The sequence below is a fragment of the Erpetoichthys calabaricus genome, chromosome 12, assembly GCF_900747795.2.
Source record: "Erpetoichthys calabaricus chromosome 12, fErpCal1.3, whole genome shotgun sequence".
In the NCBI taxonomy this organism is placed as follows: Eukaryota; Metazoa; Chordata; class Cladistia; order Polypteriformes; family Polypteridae; genus Erpetoichthys; species Erpetoichthys calabaricus.
This window is the reverse complement of record NC_041405.2, coordinates 145,549,304-145,573,516: the sequence shown is the minus strand read 5'-3', so window position 1 is coordinate 145,573,516 and position 24,213 is coordinate 145,549,304. Positions and strand designations below refer to the sequence as shown.

At 39.2% G+C, this 24,213-nt stretch overlaps 2 protein-coding genes across 4 annotated transcripts in view; one reads left to right on the top strand and one right to left on the bottom strand.

Moving 5' to 3' along the window:
- Positions 1-5,118, top strand: part of LOC114662812 (signal-transducing adaptor protein 2-like) — a 38,934-nt gene extending 33,816 nt beyond the window's left edge. For 2 of the 3 annotated variants that reach the window (XM_051935307.1, XM_051935306.1), the window contains exons 10-13: positions 3,794-3,850; positions 4,143-4,241; positions 4,350-4,948; positions 5,027-5,118. In XM_051935307.1, the coding sequence (XP_051791267.1) occupies positions 3,794-3,850; positions 4,143-4,241; positions 4,350-4,405 (212 nt within the window). In that variant the 3' untranslated portion in view covers positions 4,406-4,948; positions 5,027-5,118. Of the gene's footprint in view, positions 1-3,793; positions 3,851-4,142; positions 4,253-4,349; positions 4,949-5,026 lie in introns of all 3 variants that reach the window. The other variant, XM_051935305.1, reaches the window with a different exon arrangement.
- Positions 5,119-5,391: 273 nt separating this feature from the next.
- fsd1 (fibronectin type III and SPRY domain containing 1) overlaps positions 5,392-24,213 on the bottom strand; it is a 66,849-nt gene continuing 48,027 nt past the window's right edge. The window contains exons 7-13 of the mRNA XM_028816487.2: positions 12,378-12,587; positions 12,179-12,277; positions 11,952-12,102; positions 11,755-11,837; positions 11,385-11,636; positions 10,649-10,737; positions 5,392-5,895 (exon numbers count right to left, since the gene is read on the bottom strand). Coding sequence (XP_028672320.1) covers positions 5,785-5,895; positions 10,649-10,737; positions 11,385-11,636; positions 11,755-11,837; positions 11,952-12,102; positions 12,179-12,277; positions 12,378-12,587 — 995 coding nt within the window. The 3' untranslated portion in view covers positions 5,392-5,784. The remainder of the gene's footprint in view (positions 5,896-10,648; positions 10,738-11,384; positions 11,637-11,754; positions 11,838-11,951; positions 12,103-12,178; positions 12,278-12,377; positions 12,588-24,213) is intronic.

The following is a 24,213-nucleotide window of genomic DNA, read 5'->3' as shown; positions in this document are numbered from 1 at the left end:
GTGGCTGTAATTTGTGTGCGAGCATGTCCTGCTTAGAGAGGGGTGCCAAATCCAAGGCTGGTTCCTACCTTGTACCCAAATACTACTAGGACAGACTTTGACTGTCCCCTTTAATGGAAATTTGGATTAGATAGATAGATAGATAGATAGATAGATAGATAGATAGATAGATAGATAGATAGATAGATAGATAGATAGATAGATAGATAGATAGATAGATAGATAGATAGATAGATAGATAGATACTTTATTAATTCCAAGGGGAAATTCATATACTCCAGCACCAGCATACTGATAAAAAACAATATTAAAGAGTGATAAAAATGCAGGTATAACAGACAATAACTTTGTATAATGTTAACGTTTTACCACCCCCCGTGTAGAATTGAAGAGTCGCATAGTGTGGAGGAGGAACGATCTCCTCAGTCTGTCAGTTGAGCAGGACGGTGACAGCAGTCTGTCGCTGAAGCTGCTCCTCTATCTGGAGATGATCCTGTTCAGTGGATTCTCCATGATTGACAGGAGCCTGCTCAGTGCCCGTCGCTTTGCTACGGATGTTTAGGTTTTTAGGTTATTTATTTATTTTTAGGTATATTTAGGTTCGCAAAACAAACCACTACTTTCTACCTAAAATGTAATGTATCTCTGGTTGGTACAGCCTGCTTTTAACGCACCTCACATTGATATAGGTAGGGAAATAGGGTTTACTATTCAAGAGCTTGTGAAGAAAGCTGCCTGAGCAGATGAGCAGAGCTGAGTATCAGTGACCCCAAACTTATTTCTTTGTTGTTAACCACTGCCCCTAATTCAGATTCCCGCTAACTATACTGGAGCTTCTCCTCAGGATTTTCTCCCACAAAGTTTCGTAAAGTGGGAGCATGAAAGAACTTTGGATGAGCTTATTTGTGTTTTCTGTTTGACAAAATGATGTTTATCACAACTTTGGAGATGGTAAATTCTGCCTGTTGGTTGAACATTCAAGTACACTCTGTACATACTACAGTATTCTAATACCACTTAACAGATACCAACCATGATTATATTATTTCCTTTATTAAGATACTTTCCCTAAAAATTGTGTGTAAAAAGGCAAACTATCTAAATCATTTTGATTTTTTATCAGCTATATTTTAGTATAATTGACAGGAAGCTTACTGTGCATAAGCAAACTATGTTGTAGATAATGCTGTTATTTCACTGCTAACCATCAGAGGGCATATACGTTCATATGTGGTTGAGGTTAGTGAGCTCAAGTAGAATGGATCAAACTGTCCTGTAGCTCCTATAAGTGTGAAATCACTCAAGTATTTGACAGCAGGCGTTACCACAAATGTCACAGTAAAAACAGCAGCTGCCAGTCACAGAACTGTGGCAAATGTGGACTGCTGATTATCTGTTGGACTTGCATCCTGACAGTGCAAACAGAACTGGGGGCAAAGTACGATATGTTCTGTGGAGAAAAGTTGACTGATTAGAATAGCTAATGGAATACACTTGAAGGTACCACACTGCTCACTGGCAGATGTTCTGCAGAAAGAGTACACAGTAAGCAGCACACACATTTTACCACATTACAGCATTCAGTCCGTGTACCGAGTCATGGTGGAGCCCAATGGACGGTCTACTGTACTGACCATGTCTTTCATGGAGCTGAAGTTTGCTAGACTGTAGAGCTTTAAAAGTGCAGCTCCACAATAGCTATGGAAGCAGTGAGGTGGATCACCATCAACCTCACATCCATCTCCAGTAAACCTCTCTAACTATGGCAAGGAGGTTAAGAGAATCTTCTTAAAGATACTTTCATGGACAAAAAAAATCCATGGCGCATGAAAGCCGTCATTAAATCAAATTATTCAAATATGTTGTATGATCGACTATAAACTGGTCCTGTTATATATCTATGCCAGTTTTTATTTTACTGTTTTATTTACTACTTTCAAGCACATTCACATTAAAAACATGTCTGTCTCAACAAACTGCTTACACTATGAATTGACTGAACACTTGACATTTTTTTGCCAATTGGATTCTCTCACTGATTTCTTGTTAATAATTAGTCAGAATATCACCATAACATTTCTTTTTAATGTATAAATCTTTTTTTAACGTAGAGCACTAATTCCACTGAAACAGATAGTATCGTATTATGAGAAATGCAAACTCTATTTGCAAGTTTCTGCAAAAAAAAAAAAAAAGATGGTCAGTATGCTTTGGGTGAAGTTGGCATGCCAACTTCATCAATCCATTTTCTAAAGCCAGTTTAGACATATGGTAGGGACATAAGGTAGCAACCCATTCTGTAGGGGGCACTAGTCTAATGCAGGATGGGCTCTCTTTTAGGTTTATAGGGTTTTACTATCACATGTACAGAGCACAGTGAAGCTCTAGCTCTCATGTGCTAATCAACAGGCAATACATCGCTGCCTTCTGGCACCATGATCAATGAATATAACAGTCTTACCTTGATACTTCTGTCTTCCTTCCTTACATAACTATCATACTTAAAAAAAAAAAAAAAAAAAAAAAAAAATCTTGTCTTCTTCTTGTCAAAACAATATCAGGATTAAAGGCTACAATTTGAAAGCGGTTTTAAGAATTAGAAGAATGAGAAGGGGAGACAAAATAGTTTTAGTGAAATCTAAGAATTCCATGTGCTGAATGAAATATGCGACAATATCATAGTAGCTTTAAAATTATATTTAAATGAGGCGCCAATAAAGTCAGGTCGTTTTTGTTTGTAATCAAACAAGGCCAAGAACAACCAGAAAACTCGTACTAGGTCAAGTACCCTGAAGAGTACTTCACTGGAGTGTAAGAGAAGACAAAGTTATGCAGTTGTATGCAAATGAATGGTGGGTAACAGTGCAGGCTGAGCTCATGTGGTGGATGGTGCAGGTGCTGTTGGATTTGGGAGTCAGAAGATTTTGCTCAACAGCGAGCGCAAGCAAACTCCACAAAAACAAGTCACATTAAATGAAATTGACTGTGCTGCAAGAGATTCAGGCTACGTTCACAATACATTTTAATTTAAAAATGGCATTTTTAAAGAAAAACTAACTCCGTTCACATTCAATGTTTATGAAAGTATCTCCAACCACACTAACACAAACAAAATGCATATAGTGCAATTTCGACAATCGCCTACAACTGGGCATGTGTCCATCAATTGAAATATCCTTGAAGGGATGGTAATACTGCCAGCCGTGAGATTTACTGTAATCTGAATATTGTACCAACTGATACATTTTTTGTCTTCTGCACATATATATAGCACTCAAACTACACAAAACACAATATATATGCATACAGGTTTAGCAAAACAACAAGCAACATGGAAAGCTCCTCCTCCGTGTGCTAGGTTGGAATATGGTTTTCTATCGTGAAGGGTAACCAATCAGAGAATGAGAGGTTGTAGTGAGCAGGATCCAATCAGTGAAGTTCTATGTAATAAGCACAAACATAGCAGAGCAGGATTACAGTCTCCATTTTTAATAGTTTTCATTCTCACCTGTCCACATTACAACACCAAGCCGACATTTCCAGAAGTATACAGCTCTGGAGAACCTTTTCAGAAATCTGATTTTTTCAGGGGTTAAATATTCTGGGGTATTGTGGACAAAAGGTAAAATTGCGGACTAATGCCTGCATTTTTAAATGAAAACACAGTACTGTGAACCTAGCCTCAGTCATACACTCTTCCATCCTATCCTTTTAACAAGTCTACTCGTAAACTTCAACTGAAACATATTTCCTTTGAGGTCTGCTCATCATCATTTTTGTCTTCCTTTTTCAGAAAATAAAGAACCTCTGAAAAACAAGAACAAGACTCCAGACAAGCCACCTCGCACAAGTAAGCAAATACCCAGGCCCCCTCAAACCTCATTTCCCCTCACATCTGCCTCCCTTCTTCCCTTTTGACGAGTGTAACAGCATGTCTCAGGAAGGGTGTCATGTTGCCAATGATTTTCCAAACTTCAGCCTACAGTTTGAGTGACTGACAATATTTACTATAGCCAAGACCTATTCCTGCTGACATGCAGACCCTATGTTGTTAATATTTGGTATTAGAAATAAAATGTCAAAACATGCTTCAACCATATTTGCATGTAAAAACTTTTTACTCATTTATGTTCCTTTTCTAGATCCCAAGGTTAAGCCACTTCCTGATCTACCTAAGAAAAACAATCAAAAGGCACAAACATTACCCCAAATACACCCAAAGTCAAATTTTGCTCAACATGGTGGGTTTCAGGTGTGTGTGTGTATGTGTGTGTGCGCGTGTGTTGTGCATGCTCACAGTGGGTGCATCCAGGGAGAAACTAAAATGTGTTCTCTGGAAATTTTTTCAGACATTACCGAAGAACTTCACCTCAAACTACAACTAAGACGGAAGCAACTTGACTAAGCAGAGAACCAAACACGTACGTCTTCCCTGGAATTAAACACAATGGTGATCTTGCCAGGAAATTAAATGCCTCAAGACTGACTAAATGAGGCTGGATGTGCAAGTATGGTGAGGATACAGGTGGCAGGACTACTACTGTGACGTTAAATTATATTAACACATCACACTTGATCCTGCATGCGAAGCATACGTTTCAGTATGACGGAAGCACCTTCTTTATGATGGCACCATTACACAAATGGGTCCCCCTTCTACACCCACAGGAAATATGGGACAACAGAAGCACACTGAAAAACAAGAAGGTTCAATTCATGTCTCAGACACAGGGTCAACGCTCCTCTGTCAGGATGGTTTAAATATAGGGGCTATGTTACCTTGCAAGGCATCAAAAGGTGGGAGAGGAAACCTGTGCTGTTAACTCTAAGATTTATATGAAGTGCAGTGTATGATCATCGCATATAAACATACTTAGTAATTGTCATGGCTGTGCTGGTCAAAGGATTCTGTTATCCAAAATGGTATTTAAAGATCGGTATATCATATGTCATGGCTGTGCTGGTCAAAGGGTTCTGTTATCCAAAATGGTAATTAAATATCTATCTAAATATCGGTATATCATAGAATCTCAGCCTCCTTTCTTTACTTCTGTTTAAACACACTCAGGCATCGGGACAATGTCAAAACATTTCTAAGTTGAACCAAATAAAGAAAAAGACTAAAAAGTTTGTGTAACATTCAGCATGTTTAGTATCAAAGTGACAACATTTTAAAAGAGGAGGAGCTCTCGGCACCCCCACAGCAAACACCCCTTTGAGCTCCTCATGACAGGCCACTTAGTGATCATATAAAAACAGGACAATCAGAGCAACTGTGTTTGGAACTGTGCTTATCTAAATCTATCTGGAATGGCAGCAGTGAAGTAAGGAGATGCAATGGGACACACCGGCTTGGGTGTCTGGAGGTTAACAATCTGCTCTGTTCTGATATTGTTTTTTTGTGAAATTAGAGCACTAGCCACATTTGAACAAAAGCTGGAGGAGCACTAGGCAAGTGCTGCCACTGTGTCAGATGCAGGTTACATAGAGGATTAAAAACAGCTACTGTTCTTTACAATTTACCAATTGTACATTAAGGTGGCACAATCCACCTAATAGAACCCATTATACAGAAACATACCCTCTCCCCACTTTACAGTTCTAACAGTGGAAGTATGCGGGTGGAGGCACTGCAGAGAGAGGGAATCTGTCGCCCAAATACAAGTCCCACCAAGTCAGTCCAAACTGAGTGCCCTCAACCCCTCTGCAATCCACTATCATGGAGTAAGCAGCGATGTTAGTTATGGGTATTGTGCCCATCAGGTTAGTACTTTGGTCAAGGGCCTAGGTGAGGCTGGTGGTGGAGCTACTTGTGCCACTATTACGTTTCTGAAGACACTTGACTGCGCTGGGCACTTGCAAGCCTGTCTGGACAGAGAAGCTGCCATTCCACACCTACAGGGAAGGAGAAAAATTGCAATAATGTAAATCAATTTTAAAACCATTTATTCAAGTTTTGTCTGTTCTTTTAATCTGCTTATCCAGTACATGGCTGCAGGGACGTGAATCATAACAGAGGAATCAAGCCCAGTCCACTGCAGAGCCTACTTAGTGACTCACATCTGGCAAGTCTAGACTTAACCGCTCAACACAGCTGAGGTCTTTGGATAGCAGAGGGGAGTCCCCCCTGTAAAACTGGAATGGACTTGGAGAGAACATACAGACACACAGAGACGGTTACTCAGATGGGAAATAAACTGAGAACCAAGGCGCTGCACCACCATATCACGTTTCATTTTTAAAAGAGTTCTAAAGTAATAAAAGATGAATTACAAAGTATTCAGACCCCTTACTGTCCAGACACTTTATTGAGTTGTAGATTTAATTTTAAATGGATACATTTGCCATTTTTGCCCATCAATTTACACTCAATAACCCATAATGACAAACAGAAAACATGTTTTCAAAAAAGTTTGCGGATTTATTAAAAACCACAAAGGCAGAAATCTCTTGTTCCTAGAAGTATTTAGACCTTTTGCTGTGGCACTACAATTTGTGGTCAGATCCATCTTGTTTGCTTTAATTCTCCTTCAGATATGTCGAGAACTTAACTGTAGTTCTCAGTGAAAACTGAACTGATAGGACATCGTTTAGACAGGATAACAGCTATATTTATGAAGTCCACAATTTACATTGCACGTTAGGACAAAAAATAAGCCATGAAGTCCAAGGAACTCTCTGTAAGATCTCTGTGATCAAACTGTGGTGAGGCATAAATCAGGTCAAGGGCATAAAACCATTTCCAAAGCTGTGAATGTTCATAGGAGCACAGTGGCCTCAGTAATTATGAAATGAAAGAATTTTTGGACCACTAGGACACTTCCTAGAGTTAAGCTGGCTGTGTAGACAGACTAAGTAACCGGGCAAAAATTGCCCTGGTCAGAGAGAATGAAGACAAAGAATCCAACAATCACTCAAAAAAAGTTTCAGAAGTCCTGAGCTGACATGGGAGAACCTTTTGAAAGGAAGAGCATCTCAGTAGCACCCCATCAATCAAGCGTTTATGGTAGAGTGTACAACTCCCACTTGGGGTTGGTCAAATGTCATTTAAAGGAGTCTTGAGAGTACGGAGAAAAGAAAATTCTCTTGTCTAATTAGACAAACATTTAACTCTTTGGGAAGAACTTCAAGCACTGTGTCTGGTAATAGCCAGGCACTTCTCATCACCTCCCTAATACCATCCCAATGGTGAAGGATGGTGATGGAGCATCGTGTTGTGGGGGTGCTTCTCAGGGAATTGAGGGAGGGATGAATGCAGCCAAATATATAGAGGTCCTTGAAGAAAACCTGCTCAAGAAAATACACAACCTCAGACGGGGGAAATGGTTCACCCTTCAGCATGACAATGACCTGAAGTGTACAGCCAAGACAAGGGTGGAGTGGCTTCAGGACAAATCTGACTGTCCTTGAGTAGCTCAGCCAAAGCCCAGACTTAAACCCCACAGAACATCTGTGGAGAGACCTCAAGATGGCAGTTTACAGAGGCTTCCCATCCAATCTAAAGGTGCGTGAGAGGATCTACCAGGAAGAATAGGATATACTGCTCAAATCCAGGTGTGCAAAGCTTGAAACCAAAGGGGCTTCTAGAAAGTACTGTATTAAGGGTATGAATGAGAGATTACAGTTTTTGATTTTTAATAAATTTATCAACCTTTCTGAAAACATGCTTTTACTTTGTCATTATGGTTTATGGAGTGTAGATAGTGCAAGGGTTGTGCAAGATAATAAAGTGTGCACAAATGAAGGGGTTTCAATACTTTTCCAATCCCATGAATATTTAAAGTACAACAAAATTTATACCAGAGAACCAAAATGGTTAAAAAATTTTTATTTTAGGAAATTTCCTAAATTAAACTTTGTGTATAACACATTCTAAAGTGATAATCATTTCACAAATTAAACTCAAAAAATATACTAGGTAATATTTTTGAAGAACGAAGGCCACATATTTGAGGACATGAAGATGGGACATAGAGGAAGCACAATGATGGAGTGATTAGCACTGCTGCCTCACAGATCCAGTGTCCTGATTTTGAATCCTGCACCCAGTAGTTGTGTGCGTGAGTGCAGTTTTCATATTCTCTCCTGTTTACTTGAGTTTTTCTCCCACATCCCTCCAAACACAACTGTTATGCTAGGGACAAACTGCTAGCAAAATTAATGTAAATGGACCAAAAGAAGAGACGTATGAGAACCAAGCCAGAGTAAAAAAAAAACAGATTGTCAAAGCCAAAACGTTAAAATAAAAATCAAGGCCAACATTCAGAGCGAAAAGATCAACATAACAAAACAAACAAAAAAAAAATCCGAAAGAATTTGATAGCAAAACATCACTTTATCAGCAATCTTGGGTAAGGAAAGGTGGTCACTACCAACCTTTTAACCCATTATGCCAATGATGCCCGATACCACAACCTTAGACTGGGAGCAGCATCCTAACAATGGAGCTCAAGAAATGAACACATCCAATATCAAAACAAAAAAGCAATGAAAATGTTATGGAAAATATTTTGCAACTTTAAATAAGCATTGAATCTCAAGGCTGACTTTAAATATGGATCCCTCTGGCTTGACAACACTAGATAGGTACTGAATTACCATAAAAAAAAAATCCTATAAATATTTAATAACAAGTACAGTACACTCCTTATAGCAAGTGTGTTAACTAATGATTCTAATTTGTCTCCAGTGTAAGTGAGTTAGTGAGCCCAGCAATAGATTAGGTGCTCTGATGGGGCTTATTACCTTCCTTGCGCCAAGTGCTTCCAAAGCAGGCCCTCGACTCCCATTGCCCAGAACTGGATTTAAAAGAATACTCCAGCCAAAAATGCTACTTTTGTGCCTGTTACTCAGCTTAACTAATCTTATTTGAGCATGTCTCACTGTTTTGCACCAGCGGATTTTCTGGAAATATTTTAACAACATTTTAGTAAAAAACACACGTTTGGCATATTATGAGCATATGACTGGACACCTAAAATTTGGATTATTCAACATGACTAATCTGAGAATTTGTAATGGGTTTTTTGATATGGTTTACTTTTGATCAGATTGATGAAACCCATTGTAACATGAATTTTGTTATCTCCAGTTTCAATGAATACACGAGCTTTAAAATCTTTCGTCACCATCATTGTAAGACAGAGTGAGTACTAGATGCAAAAATGATCATTTTTGTTGGAGTATTCCTTTAAGGGGATTTGAAAATTCAATTCAGTTCTATTATTGTATTGTGCTCTTCCCTGTGTGCAGAGTAGGTACAGTATGTATGTATGTATGTATGTATGAGCATGCAGCATAGAGTGCATTAAAAATAATGCACACTCACTGAGCAAATTATTAGAAACATTATACCAAAACTGGTTAGCTCTGCCTTTTGCTCTCAAAACAGCTTCAGTTATTCATGGCATGGATTCCACAACATGTAAGAAACATTCCTTTGACAGTCTGGTCCATGTTGACAAGATTGCATTGCACTATTTCTGCAGATTTGTCAGCTGCACATTAATGTTGTGAATCTCCCATTCTGTCACATTTCAAAGGTGTTCTGTTGGAGTCAAACCTGAGAAGTCACTGAAGAACAATGAATTCACTGTTATGTTCATGAAACCAGTTTGAGATGACTGTGAAATGGTGCGTTATCATGCTGGAAGTAGCCCTTAGAAGAAAGATGGTTATGAAGGGATGCACATGGCCAGTAACAACACTCCATGCTTCAGGGTTTAACTAGTTTACATTACCTCTCTCTCTCTCTCAACACTTCTCCCTTCTTATCACTTTGGTAAAGTTAATCTTGATCTCATCTTCCATAGTACTCTTCTGAGTCATAACCCTTTTGGCTTATATTTGTACTTTGTTATGAATTCCACGCTGGTCTTTTTGTTTTTGGTTTGGATGAGAAGTTTGCATCATGTACTGTAGCTTCTGTAATTCATCTGTAAATGGTGAATACCAACACTTTCACCCCTGCACACTGTACAATGTCTTTTATTTCTTAGGATGTTATTTTCAGGTTTCTCTTCGTAGCTTTACCAGTATTCATGTCATCAGCTGCTGTAGACTTTCTAGGAAGGCAGACTACTTGCATAGTCCAGTGGCTTCTTTCGTTTTCCAAATGTTGCATACTGTTGATTTTGGAATGCCCAGCTGTTGAATATGGTTCTGATGGGTATTTGCTTTAATTTTATTTTTCAAATAGCTTGCTTTTCCTATCACAATCAATTCACTAGCTTTTGTCTTTTTTTGTACCTTTAATGTCAACAGTAGACCTCAAATGCAAACTCCAATGACTACAACCAACCCTACAGAGTCAGAGCTCTTTTATGTGTTGATAATTAAGGGAACACCCCAGCCATCAGGATCAGCTGTCAGTCATTAGTCCCAGTACCTCTGGGGGACTTAAACATAACAAATGTCATTTTTGTCAACATTGTTTATGCTATATGTGAAACATTATACAGATATAAAATCTGTCACTTGTTTCTTTAGTCTCATATTCATCTTTTCACCTAGAATACACATTTTACAAATATATAACAGAACATGTATTACCTTTGTGCCCCAATATTTTTGATTCTCACTGTATTCTTAAAGAAGGGCATATTGCACTTTGAATGCATCAGTAAAGGCTACTGATCACTACACTTACCATGAAAGCTGGCAGTACAGGCTGAGAGAACTTGGTCTTGAAGGAGTGAATTAGTTGCTTGGTTCTCGCATTGTAGAATGAAAGGTACCCTGAAATCAATGGAGCAGAGTGAGTGATTAATAGAAAAATGGTAAAACCCCTAAATTCTGTATGTGTAATGACAGGAACAGAAATATCAAACGTAACAGAGGAATACCATAACTTTAATCAAGCCATCATGATATAGATAGATAGATAGATAGATAGATAGATAGATAGATAGATAGATAGATAGATAGATAGATAGATAGATAGATAGATAGATAGATAGATAGATAGATAGATAGATACTTTCTATCTATCTATCTATCTATCTATCTATCTATCTATCTATATCATGATGGCTTGATTAAAGTTATGGTATTCCTCTGTTACTTTTGATATTTCTGTTCCTGTCATTACACATACAGATATAGGACAATGAAAACGATGGATACAGTGCCTTGTGAAGTTCTATACCCCTTCCTACATTTTTGCTGCCTGTTATGGTTGGTTTAAAGTTATTTATATTTTTTGTATGTTTTGTTGTTGTTTTTGTTAATTTTGAGCTATTATATTTTTCATGTCTTTATGTTATTTCTATTGGATTCTTCTGTGATTGTATACTTATTATCTCTTTAAATGTTCTGCTGCTCCTCTTCGTTTGATAGTGGGGCCCCCTGATAACTGAAGGGGAAGATGAAAGCTGTCAGCTTACCCTCTTCAAAGTTGCAGTAGACCCCTATGCGATCTGGCAATGGCACCTCCAGAGTTTTTGCCTTATTGTTGTGCTTTGCAGTGAAACTGACTTGGAGCCAGTTGTTAAGGTGCAGACACCAAGAGGCATTGGTTTTGCCCAACTGGTCAAATTTCCCCAGATTGCGAAAAGCAACTCCCACAGCAAATGCCTTGCTTTCTTTGTCGAACCGAACTTCCCAGTAGTGCTGGCCACTGTCAATCAGTGCATCACCTGTCCTTAGGAAAGGGGTAAATTAGTAGTGAAAATAAGCTGTCATAACAATTCAAGAACAGTAAATCTGTTGTGCTTCATCACATTATACCAAGCTGAAGAGATTGCCTGGACGTACCCAGAACTGTGTATGACTCTGCAGTAAACCTGTCCCGTCCCCCTCGTGGTGTGGGCATTCTCTTTGGTGACATCACTACAGACCTATGAAAACAATGATTCTATCACACCACAGAAATGATCAAGAGTATCCGCTCTTTAAAGGAGACACCTGTGTCATAAAGTTAATGGAGTGCCAAATCCATCACCAAGTCCTACCTAGCAGGTGAATTCAGTGGTGAGGCAGTCCGGTTCTTTCCATCTTTGCGAATCTCCTGTACTTTTCCCCCTGTGGCATCCCATTCCACACTCATGTCATCCACCCGCAGATTCTGGTGGGAAGAGCTGGCATCCAGCTTGAATACAAAGGCTGAAAAAAAAAAAAAAATGCAGTTAATATCCTAGATCAGTGCACTCCACTGATCCAGCCCAACCAATATACCTACCACTGGTCTCGAGTGTGATAGGTTCACTGAACTCCCCAGCCACTGCTTTGTTGCATGCCTTAACACGAAAGATCATGTAGCGCGTGTCAAACCTTAGACCTGTATCACACAAGCAAAATGTGCAACCACATCAGTGGGAGTCTTCAGGAATTAAATATAACCCAGCAACTCTAGTGACATCAACAAACCTTTCACAGACCTGACAGCGTGTACTCGGTTTCACGTACCCCCTCCACCACCATCCAAGGGTAATCTTCCTTGGCCCGCAGAGGGCCCTCATGATTGGTACGCCGGTACTCCAGGTCGTAGTGGTCAATCTTAGAGTCCCCTTCTGAGATTCTCCATACCAATGTAATGCAGTTGTCTGCGACAAGGCACTCAGAAACATCAATCTCAGGGGTTCCTGGAACTGTGAAAAACCACAAAAGTATTAGGCTGTTTGACAAAAGACACATAACCAGTGAGTGCACCAAAGATAACAAAAAGCTTGCCTTACTCTCAGATGTTCTAAAGGGCATTTGCAGTATTGGAGACTAGTGTGCCAGTGCTATACATGTAACCACAAGAAGAGAAACATCAAAAGTAATGGCAGAGGAACACTATACCTTCTAACAAGCCATCGTGATACAGGACAATGAAAATGATGGAGACAGTTGCCATTTTAGCTGTCTGTGTTTATTGGTTCAAAGTTATTTGTATTTTATGTTTCATTGTTGTTTTTGTTAATAATGAGTTACTATTTTTTTATGTCTTTATGTTACTTCTACTTGTTTCTTTTGTGATTCTACAGTTATGCTTGTCTCTTTAAATGTTCTGCTGCTCCTTTTTCTTTGAGGGTGGAGCCCCATGAGGCGGAGCCCCCCAATGTCACTGTTTCTTAGTCCTTACTCTGGCTATATAAGTGAGTTGAGAAGGCTTGGGAGAAGATTGTCATTTGTTTGGTTCAATTTACTGTTTAATTTCTTGTTGCACAAACCAGAGGGTTATGGTTATCCTTCTCTTTGTTGAGGCTTTTTTTTTTTATAGATTTTGATTCATTCTGTGCTATTTATTTAGGGCCTGCTCCAGCTGAAGCCAGGAGGTAGCATTCGTGGTTTGGCTGAGTTCTGATGATCCTGTCCTGCTTTGACAAATTCTTCTCAAGGCCACACAACCATTTTGCCATTGTGAAAACTCCATATCATAACACTCTATAAAAATCCATCTGAAAATTCACTCAAGCAGGAGGAGTTTGCTTTACTTTTCTATACCACACACTGACTCAGCACTTGCAAATGTGAAAACAGATGCACAATAAAGTGTGGGTGAGAGAGAGAGAGAACTGCAGTTCAGCATCTGACATCCCACCGGACGCCTGTCAAGCACACCACTGTCACTGAAAATAATCCAACACCTCCGTGATATGCCTCACTCAGTTCTCTCTAAAGTCAGTAGCCATGGGTTACGAAATCTGCTAAGGGACTAACTACGACCCAAAAAAAACACTCTAGAAATATTACAGTGAAATACACAGAAATGCAGACTGTCCAGAAATGTCAATAACTTCATACATTTGATATATAAAGAAGGATGACATGAAGAAATCTATTATTATCTATGTGTTGCTAAGGACACATTTGTTTGGAAAACATTTAGGAGGCGCAGCATGTATAATAGAAGGTTCTACTATTTCATTAGCCCAAAGTGGAACGTTTGGTCTTGGTGAAGAGTGATATGTGGCATGAACCAAGCACAACACATCCCTAACACCCACAACCCCACAGCAAAATATTATACTAAACAGTGCAGCACTAAAAATACAATGCAAATCCTCCCTTGACTCTACACTGAACATAAAACAGACATAATGCACAAGAAACAAATATCACATGTAAAGTCCAGGAAATTGTCCAGAGAATGATTAATGGAAATGGTCTTGAACTGGTTAGAAACTGTCCAGCAGTAACTGCAATATGGAAGCACTCAATTGTTAGCTTCTTTCCCAAAATAAAAAGAAACGGTCTCACCATATGGTCCTCGGCATGTCGTGATAATACAGTACCCCGAGGTTTTTGTGAGAATGGCGAGATCGTTACAGGTCTGGCATTGAGAGCAGCAAGCTGTGGATAGGTATGTGACGACCCGGATCAGCGTTTCTCTGTCTCTTGTGATGCGTTTTAAGGTTGTGTTCTGGTTTGTTTCCTTCTCCTTCTCACCTCCTTTTTTCCCTATTTCCCTCCTCTCATTTAAATAGGAAAGAACCCGGATGGACTTAATGGGTGAACAGGAAACTACCTTGAGGGGTCACAGTCCTGCAGTGATGTCCTTTCCCCTTTGTTTCCAGGGGACAACATTTACACAGACACACCATAGATTACATAAATGGGACAACGCTACGAAAGACACAACTCAACACAAAACACATTAAGACTCCCCATTCATGTAACACTGCTACAAAGTCATGTTGTTGTGAAAGAGTTAAGGGCGTGATAGCTAGGGGGAAAAACTCTGTAGTGCCCTTTCCTTAGTACCCTCATTGCATGCTTATTTTGATTAATGATTAATCCAGGGCTGGCCTGGTTATAAGCCAGACCTGAATCAGGCACAAGTGGCTGTAACACTCAAAGACTGCAGTCCACAGTGGAGCTCCAGATAACCTGAAAGGGCTTCAGCTGTTCTGTCCAAATGGTACCATCCTAGTTGTCAAAATCACTTATCCTAAACTACTTCTGGATGTTGGTGTAAAACTTACTTACAGAATGGACTAACATATTAAGCATATTCTTTGGTGTTGTATAAATTAGTTTCTGAGTAATGTAATATTTTAATGAAAAGTTTCTAGGATGTATGGCTTATGGTGTTCGTTTCTTGTAAATGAACTAAGTTAACATGGGTAGCAAAAACTATAAAATTAAGTATTGTGGTGTCACTGAAATTCTAAATTTAGAGAACACTAAATGCACCTTCAGAGATGTCTTGTTATCTAGAAAATGTATACCAAGACCAGGTCCTTTCATATGCCACAGTTAAGAGAGAGGCAAGACACCTCTTGTCAATGACCCAAGGTCTGGCTATCCTATGACACAGATGACAAAAGAAATTGTTTCCCCTGTGAAGCATTAATGATGCAAAATTGGAGTGAGACAGTGTTTTAGATAGCAGACACTCTAAATATATTTATGGGTCAATAAAATCCATTCTTTATGAATGATTAAATAAAGATATCCTTGTAGGCCAGAGCATTAACTTACTATATCCAATGATCCAAGAAAAAATCTCCAGGTATTTAATTCAGAGTCTGTTTCATAACTGGGGATGAAGCCTTGGATAAACCACTATGACCCAGGGACCAAACAACAATGGAATAATGAGAATTATCCAAAATCAAAGAAATTATGGGTCCAAGCAGATTCCAACATCATGTGTATGATTTTCTATAATGTTAAAAGTGTAGACCATTTTGATGACACGCCACAATTACTGGCCAATGTTACACTGATTTGCTTGGCTACTACAAACAATAGCCTATAGAAAAGTTCAAAGTTTCATAGATTCTTTAAATGTAAAGTGTAATGTCATATTTAGACAAACATTTCACTGTAGGGAGTGGCGCGGTGGCACAGAGGTAGCGCTGCTGCCTTGCAGTTAGGAGACCTGGGTTCGCTTCCCAGGTCCTCCCTGCGTGGAGTTTGCATGTTTTCCCCATGTCTGCGTGGGTTTCCTCCGGGTGATCCGGTTTCCTCCCACAGTCCAAAGGTGCATTGGCGATCCTAAATTGTCCCTAGTGTGTGCTTGGGGTGTGGGTATGTGTGTGCCCTGCAGTGGGCTGGCGCCCTGCCTGGGGTTTGTTTCCTGCCTTGCGCCCTATGTTGGCTGGAATTGGCTCCAGCAGACCCCCGTGACCCTGTAGTTAGGATGGATGGATGGATGGATTTCACTGCAAATGGTACCCTATAAATAACGCATCTATATACTCCAATTAGCCACAGCACTAAAACCACAGACAGCTGAAGTGAACATTGATTATCTCATTAAAATTGTGACTTTGACGAGGGCCAAATTGGGCTAGATGACTGAGTGAGTGGTCAGGACCTACCAAAAGTGATACAAGGAAGCACAATCAGTGAACCAGTAACATGGTCATGGACATCCAAGGTTTATTGATGCATGTGGGGAGTGAAGGTTAGCCTGTCTGGTCTGATCCCACAGAAGAGCTGCAGTAGCACAAATTACTGAGAAACAATGCTGACCATGAGAGAAAGATGTCAGAACACACAGTGCATTGCTGTATATGGTGCGGCGTAGCTGCAGACCAGTCAGAGTGCCAATGATGACATATGTCACCACCAAAAGCATGTACAGTGGGCATGTGAACGTCAGAATTGGACCTTGGAGCAATTGAAGAAGGTGGCCTGGTCTGTGAATCATGTTTTCTTTTAGATCATGTGGACAGGTGGGTGGGTGTGTGTGTATGTGCCATTTACCTAAGAAAGACATGTCAGCAGAATGCATTATGGGAAGAAGGCAAGCCGGCAGAGGCAGCGTGATGCTCTGGGAAATGTTCTGCTGGGAAACCTTGGGTCCTGGAATTCCGGTGGATGTTACTTTGATACATACCAACTACTAAACAATGCTGCAGACCACATACAATCCTTCATGGCAGTGGCTTTCTCAGCAAGATAATATGCCTTACCAAACTGCAAAAATTATTCAGGAATTTGAGGAACATGACAAAGTATTCAAGGTGTTAACTTGGCCTCTAAATTCCGCAGATCTCAATCCGATTAAGCATTTGTTGGATGTGCTTGAAAAACAAGTCCGTTCATTGGATGCAACATACAGAAATTCAAAGATCTACTGCTAATGTGTTGGTGGCAGATACCAGATGACAACCACAGAGGTCTTGTAGAGTTCATGCCTCAATGGGTCAGAGCTGTTTTTGTGGCATGAGGCAGATCTAAACAATATTAGGTAGGGGGTTTTAATATTGTAGCTGATTGCTGTATATAAAATGCTAAGATCTGTCTGTCTGTCTGTCACATGGTTACTCACAAACTAACAGGGTTAGAAACCTTGACTTTAAGTAAAAGCTTTTGACACGATTTATTCTGGAAATTCAAAAAGTTGTAGGCAGTAGGAACCTGGTTGGCAAAGCTGTGCACATGTTTACATCAAAGTATTAAAAAACCATGCAATAGCCACCATAATGGCTGAAAGAAAAAGAAGAGCACCAACACCTTTTAAGCATCAAGTGAACGGATGTAGACAATTAAGTGACTAAGAATGAGAAAGGATAAGAAGACAAGACACTGAAACATATACACTACCAAGAAGTAATCTTAAATATAACCTGATATATCTTGGAAATTCAAAAGATTTTAGGTAGCGGCAATATGGTGGCCTGAAAATGTTATTGTAAATCAACAATATTTTCTTCAAGCCTATCTACTGATAATCACCCTGGAACTGATACATGTGTTCAGAATTCTTAATCAAGTGCAAGTATTGTGTTTACTGATCACTAAATATCAAAGTTTATTAAATGTAAATAAAGGATGGCAAAGTGACCTGTAGTCATGTTTTATAGCAAAGTGATCTAAAAGTCAAGTGATAACCACCATTATGGCAGAAAGAAAAAAAGACGAGCAGTGACATCTACTGAGCATCACCAATCAAATCACAGAAGGCAAATAAGTGATGATGAATTTGAAAGAATAAGAAATGATGCTGAAGCATATCGACAAGCAAGAAGTGATACTGAATACAGAGCAATTGAGTAGCAAGGAAACATGATCGGTCACAGCCATGAAAGACAAAGTCCAGTATACAGAATGCAAGAATGAGAAAGAGATGGAAGAGCATGCCGACAATCGAGATCATCGTTTCTTTGACGATCACCACTTGACAAGGCTTCATGACAAATGTGACCGATATCTTATTTTTTGATGATGAAAACAAAACGAATGTGTTGCCAAAATACAAAAGTTCTCCTTGTTCTACACGCCCCAGGAAAAGAAGAAAAAGGCATTACAACTTCTAGAGGAACTGAAATAAATATCTGCTTAGGAAACATAATACGTATCAACAGCTCTTTATCTTTAACTTGGTTTTTTATTTGCAAATTTACTTTAGGACTGTAAGTGCGCATGTTTCACAAGTAAGAAATAAAAGGATCCCAGCTGTAAAAAGTAAACCATAAGCATTGTGGCTTTGATTGTGAAGATGACAGAGAAGAGGAGGGCATCAACTAAGCAAAAGCACTGAGTGGGTTGTGTTTTAAGTCTATCCACACACTGCTCCTATTTGAAAATTTAATGACTACCTTTTTGAACCAATGCCGACAAATGGCCTCTTTCAACTTCTCTGGCTCTCCTTTATAGGTTGGATTCAAACTAAAATGAGTTCAAACTGAAGAAGTTACATTTCGCTTTGAAATAATATCCATCTTCAATGTCATTCCTTTTTATTGTTGTTACCTAAGGTCACTAACAGGGCAGCACCTTGTTCAAAGGCAGCTGTACTTGTAATTGTAACTAATGGCAGAAACTGTAGTCTTTACTTGCAAGAAATGTTACCCAATGAAATAAATTGTTTAAACTTTGGAAAGCTTGCAAATCATAAGTGCAACTTTGTTGGCCCCGATTGATTCATTCAGATAACTTTGGTGACACCTAGGGGTTGTTTAGTGATGCGGTTATCACTAAATATTATTTATACAGTATTCCTGATTATTTTTCAAATTACGTTTAACTGTATTTTTATATTTTTAAAATTTCCCCAAAATGTACTGGAAACTTATATTTTACACAAATAAATAGCCTGTCCCTGAAGGAAGCCAGTTTAACTGTCTATTGACACAGGCCTGCCTCGATGAAATGATTTACAGTAGCTGTCAAATCAGCTACAGAACAGTGCTTACTCAAGTAAGTCAAAATATTTTATGTGAGAGGCATGGAAAAGCTCTGTGAACATTTTACAAAGTGTATTAGTGTTCATGGGGATTAAACTAAAAAATAAAATTCATCTGGCATTGCCGCTGTTTCTCTTAACAGGTCAGGTCAAGTCAGTCTTAAAACATTTTGATCACCCCTTGTAAAGAAGAGATTTAGGCTGTCTAATCACACACTTACTAAACTCACTTAAATCACATTTTTGGGTCAGAGCAATGATTTGTGCCATTAAGTATTTTTTCTCTTACTATTTACTTTTGAAGATTTTAACACTTGATTTTTCAAAGCTATGTTAATTTAAGCACCAGATTCTGAAAAACTGTCTCTGGGGTAAGGACTTTCACAAATCCCTATACAAACTAGAGGAAAAAAAATATCTGAATACTGAGCTGATTACGAATAAAACACGTTCGCCCTGAATTTAAAAATACACAATAATTTTGTTTAAAACTATCTCTGGGAATAACAAATCACTCGTATTGTTATTATTATTTATTTATTTTTTTGCATTAGTCACAAAGTCACTGTAATTAAATTTAATGCTCCAAAGTTGGACAATGGTTATAGGACAGCAACAGCATCATTCAGCATTTTCAAATTCAATATTAAGCAATGGGCGGCATGGTGGCACAGTGGGTAGTGCAGCTGCCTCACAGGAGACCCGAGTTTGCTTCCCGGGTTCTCCCTGCATGGCATTTGCATGTTCTCCCTGTGTCTGCGTGGGTTTCATCCGGGGACTCGGTTTCCTCCAAAGACATGCAGGTTAGGTGCATTGGTGATTCTAAATTGTCCCCAGTGCGTGCTTGGTGTGTGTGGGTGTGTGTGCGGTCTGCGGTGGGCTGGCACCCTGCCCGGGGTTTGTTTCCTGCCTTGCGCCCTGTGTTGGCTGAGATTGTCTCCAGCGGACCTCCGTGACCCTGTAGTTAGGATATAGCGGGTTGGAATATTAATGGATGTATGTGTAATGGGCTATAAACCAGTGTTTTAAAGAAAAGGCAGAATTTCTGGAAAATTCTGCTACAGGTTATTGCTGATGGCTATCTACAGGACACAAATATTTACCTGTCTTGCTAAAGAGTCACCTGCTTTGAATAGTCAGACTGCTTTGATGTAGTATCTTATCTACACACAATGTGTAGATACAGAACTGTCTGCTTCTTTGGAAAATTAACAAGTTCTGGGGACATTGGTTTCTAATCAAGTACTCAAAGTAAATGTGTTTACACTATTTGTTATACAGAGTAAATTGGTTTGCACCATTGTTTTCACTGATTACCATGTTCATCTATGCAGAAATTGAAGCATATATATATTTCTGGGAAAAGGAGAATAAAGGTAGAAGAGAACAGAGAAGTATGGTCTGAGACTTGGGACTGCTGTCTGTTTCTTTTATGTTTTACACCATATTGCTGTGGCTACACCCTGTAGCAACAGTGGCTTGTACCTGGCCCAGGTTCCCCTAGGCCTGAGGTCGGTAACATATGCAATGCAAATACTGTAAAATACACGCAACCAAAATGGCAATGCATTGTTAAATTTCCATAGTCTTTTGAGTCTATTTATGATGCAATAACAAACTTGGGATGGCCTAAACACAACCAGTCTCTTAATTTTTTGCCCAGAATACAGGAAGCATACATTTCCTGTGCTCAAATGTAAACAAACTAGTAACTGATTATAAGAAGGTTGAGATTGCTTATTTTTTGTCATTGTGAATGCAAATTCAACAGCAACTTCATATCAACTCATAACTCAATAAACATATGCTCGAAAGTTGCTATATGCAGCTTAAGACAATGTTACATTAGACAACTTCTCCAGCAGTTTTCAGTCAAAGCATCAATTACATACTCTGAGCGAGTCAGAGGCATCCGGGAGCATGCTCCAGTAAAGTCAGTTGCGTAATGTGACATCCTCAGCAACTCAGTCCAACTAGTCCAAACAAACTGGTTTGATTTGGTCTTTAGCCACACGAGTGCCTCTGTGTGCATGAGAGATGACAAACAACAAATGCGCAGCCGGAAGTACGATGCGGAACAACGATGAGGAATGAGGAACGCAGGTGTTTTGGACCGGAAAAACAGAAGAGAGGCTCATCTGCTTAATGTTTTGAGATTGTGAGCGAGCTCATCGTACCTGTTAACCCTTTGAACAGCACCTGCACCATCAGGCAGCATGCCACTGGGTGAGAATGACTGTGCTGCAAAGTTATCAGGCAGTTAATTAATCTGACATTCCCAACCAATTCTCAATTATAATCTGACATACCCAGCAATGTACATTGACATGGTCCAGCGATGAGATTAACAGTTGCAGTCAGCAAGTCTAACAGACCCTACGGCAAGAAGTGACTTTAAAGCCCTGTCATTGCTATTATTTTCCTTAAGACAGACAATGAGGCACTATTTAATAAACTACAGAGATGTGACTTCTATAGCTGCACAAATGTTAAACATGGGTGTGGTAATGAGCTAAAATGTTCTTAATTCAAAAATTGAGCATTCATAAAAATCTGCATCTGTAATCAAAAATGGTTTATGAAATGCTATTCGTGAAGTAGCAAATAAAATAAAAGCACAGTCTCCGTCAGTCTTTACTAGCTCGTAATCAACATCCATGTACTGAGTGTCAGTTTACAGTCCCAGGCAACAACAGCATTAATCTTATCTTCTCATATGATCTGTTAATGCCTGACTAATGCACTAAGTTAACAGGGATGTTTCAGGGTTTTTATAAATGATGCTTGTGTCTACAGTTTCATGATTCACATCCATCTGATTGATTTTCTTTAAAGCAACTAAAACTATACTGTAATTTTAAATGCTGACATTTGCATAGCTTAGGCAACAACAGAAAACACTGAAGCAATTATAAAAGTTTAAAACATCAAATATGGGTGTATCAGCAAATAACACTGGTCTGCACCAAAATCCTCCCATGGCAAATAAGTTGTACTGTAATTGCGTACCGAATCCATTTCTGAAATTGGAGTTTCTCTACCACAAACCGTTTCCATGAGATACTTGATTCAGTAAGAAATGCACTTTTGAAAGAAATTGATTTTTTTTTAAACAAGCTTGCTTTATGGAATATCTATTTTTCATGGTCAGGATAGTATCTGAAATATATGCCGAACTGAAAAATGGAAGTTAATATTAGTTGAGATGGGAACAACCCAAAATCAAGAATTTGCTACACTTTTTTACTCTCAATTACTGATTTTTTCTCTCTCTTATTTCTGCAAAATAGCCAGAAATGCATATTTAGAAGGTTAGAAAGATGCATTTTTATTATTAAGAGAGAAAGTTGTTGCTTGAAAAGTTTTTACAAACATTTGCAAGAAGCACACAGTAGAAGAATACAGTGTTCTTTTATTAAAAAAAAAAAAAAAGTGTGTGCCACAGCTTTCTTGGTCACTCATAGTGGAAAGTTACAAGGAATTCGTTGAGGTGCTTCTCTCTGCCTGCCTAGCACTTGGGTGCCACATGTCTTTAACAATCCATCTCCCACACTCTCATTTGGATTTTTCCCCCCCAAGACCATGAGAGTGGTGTTTGAAGAACAGGGGGAGAGTGAGTTTATGTTAGCAGACATCCACCGTGAGGATAATAAGAGGGAAAAAAAAAGTGATTACTTTTTATACATAATAACTACATTTAAAACAATTACGTGTAATTTATATTTTTCATGTCTAAGTAATTACAGTACAGCCCCAAAATTCGCGGGGGTTACGTTCTTAGAGCACCCGCGAATTGTGAAAAACCGCAAATTATGGATGTGGTTAAAAAAATGCTTATTTTTATAGTTTAAACCCTAAATATGCCCCCAAAACACTTTAATTTCATTTCAACCTCAGCTTAATACATTATCTAAACCCGTATACTGTAAAGTACTGTACTGATGTCACCTGCAGTGCTAGAATGTAAAATACCGATGTTACCGCTATATGTACTGTAATTCATGCATGCGCATGTTCATTGCCAGAAGCCTTAGAAGGTGCAGGGCATTTCAACGGCATCTTGGGGCTTTAACCCTTAAACTGCCACATACTTGGGGGTTAATGCATCCCTGGATGCCAAATACTTTTTTGCTGCACTTTTTAAGTAAATGTCACAATTCACAAAGAAAAGGTGAAATTTTAATGGAACACATTTTTTTTCATGCAAATATAATCACAATTACTGCAACACTGATCATTTTATACACTGCTAATGAACTGTAAAAACTATTTGAAAAACTACTGGAACAATATGTACAAGGTGCAACAGACACCATTGATGAAATTCAGTAAATCACCGAGCCAACTGCACTTGAACTGGCTGCACGCAAGCACACAGAGGTAAGCGCTGAGGCTGGCAGGCTAGTCTAATGCAGCAGCTCAATCCCAGAGACAGTGAGGCTGCAGAGGCCGGCAGTGGTCATGAGCTGGCTGCTCAACAAATGTACGGCACTGACTGATCAGCTCTGGCGCGCTGGTAAATTGCACTGGGAACCGACGATAGCCGGTTGCATGTTCAATGCATGTATGTCGCCAAATATACGTGGCTCCTACATGCTGGCAAATGGCACTCGGAAACAACTATAGCCAGTTGTGGCGGTTTAAGGATTAAGAAGAACAACGGAAAACACGAGAACACTCAGCTGGAGATGCATCACAGGGCAGCAGTCAATCAGCAGCAAGGATAAATGAATAATGCTGTAGCAGTCCGGTATTGCTAAGATTCACACTTTCGAGAAGACTGTGATTTATTTATTTTTATGGTGGAAATTCCAGGGATGCACCCAGCCTTGACCCGACCCACACGCAATCACAAACAGAGACAAAAACAAAACAAATCAGTAATCAAACAGCAAATAAACAATGTAATTAAAACAACAATACCACCCCTGCTCCCCTTACAGCGATTATACATTAAATACAACAAAGCATCAACAAAAACACACACAGTCAAGTCCATGAAAAACAGCAACGGATGAAATGTAATGATGAAAACAGATAGTCCAGAGATCCACATGTTGAATGGGAATGTAAAGATAGTCCTATTGGTAGTTCCTGAAATGGTAAAGATGAGTGGACGGGTTCAGGAGTGATCCTTCCTTCACAGG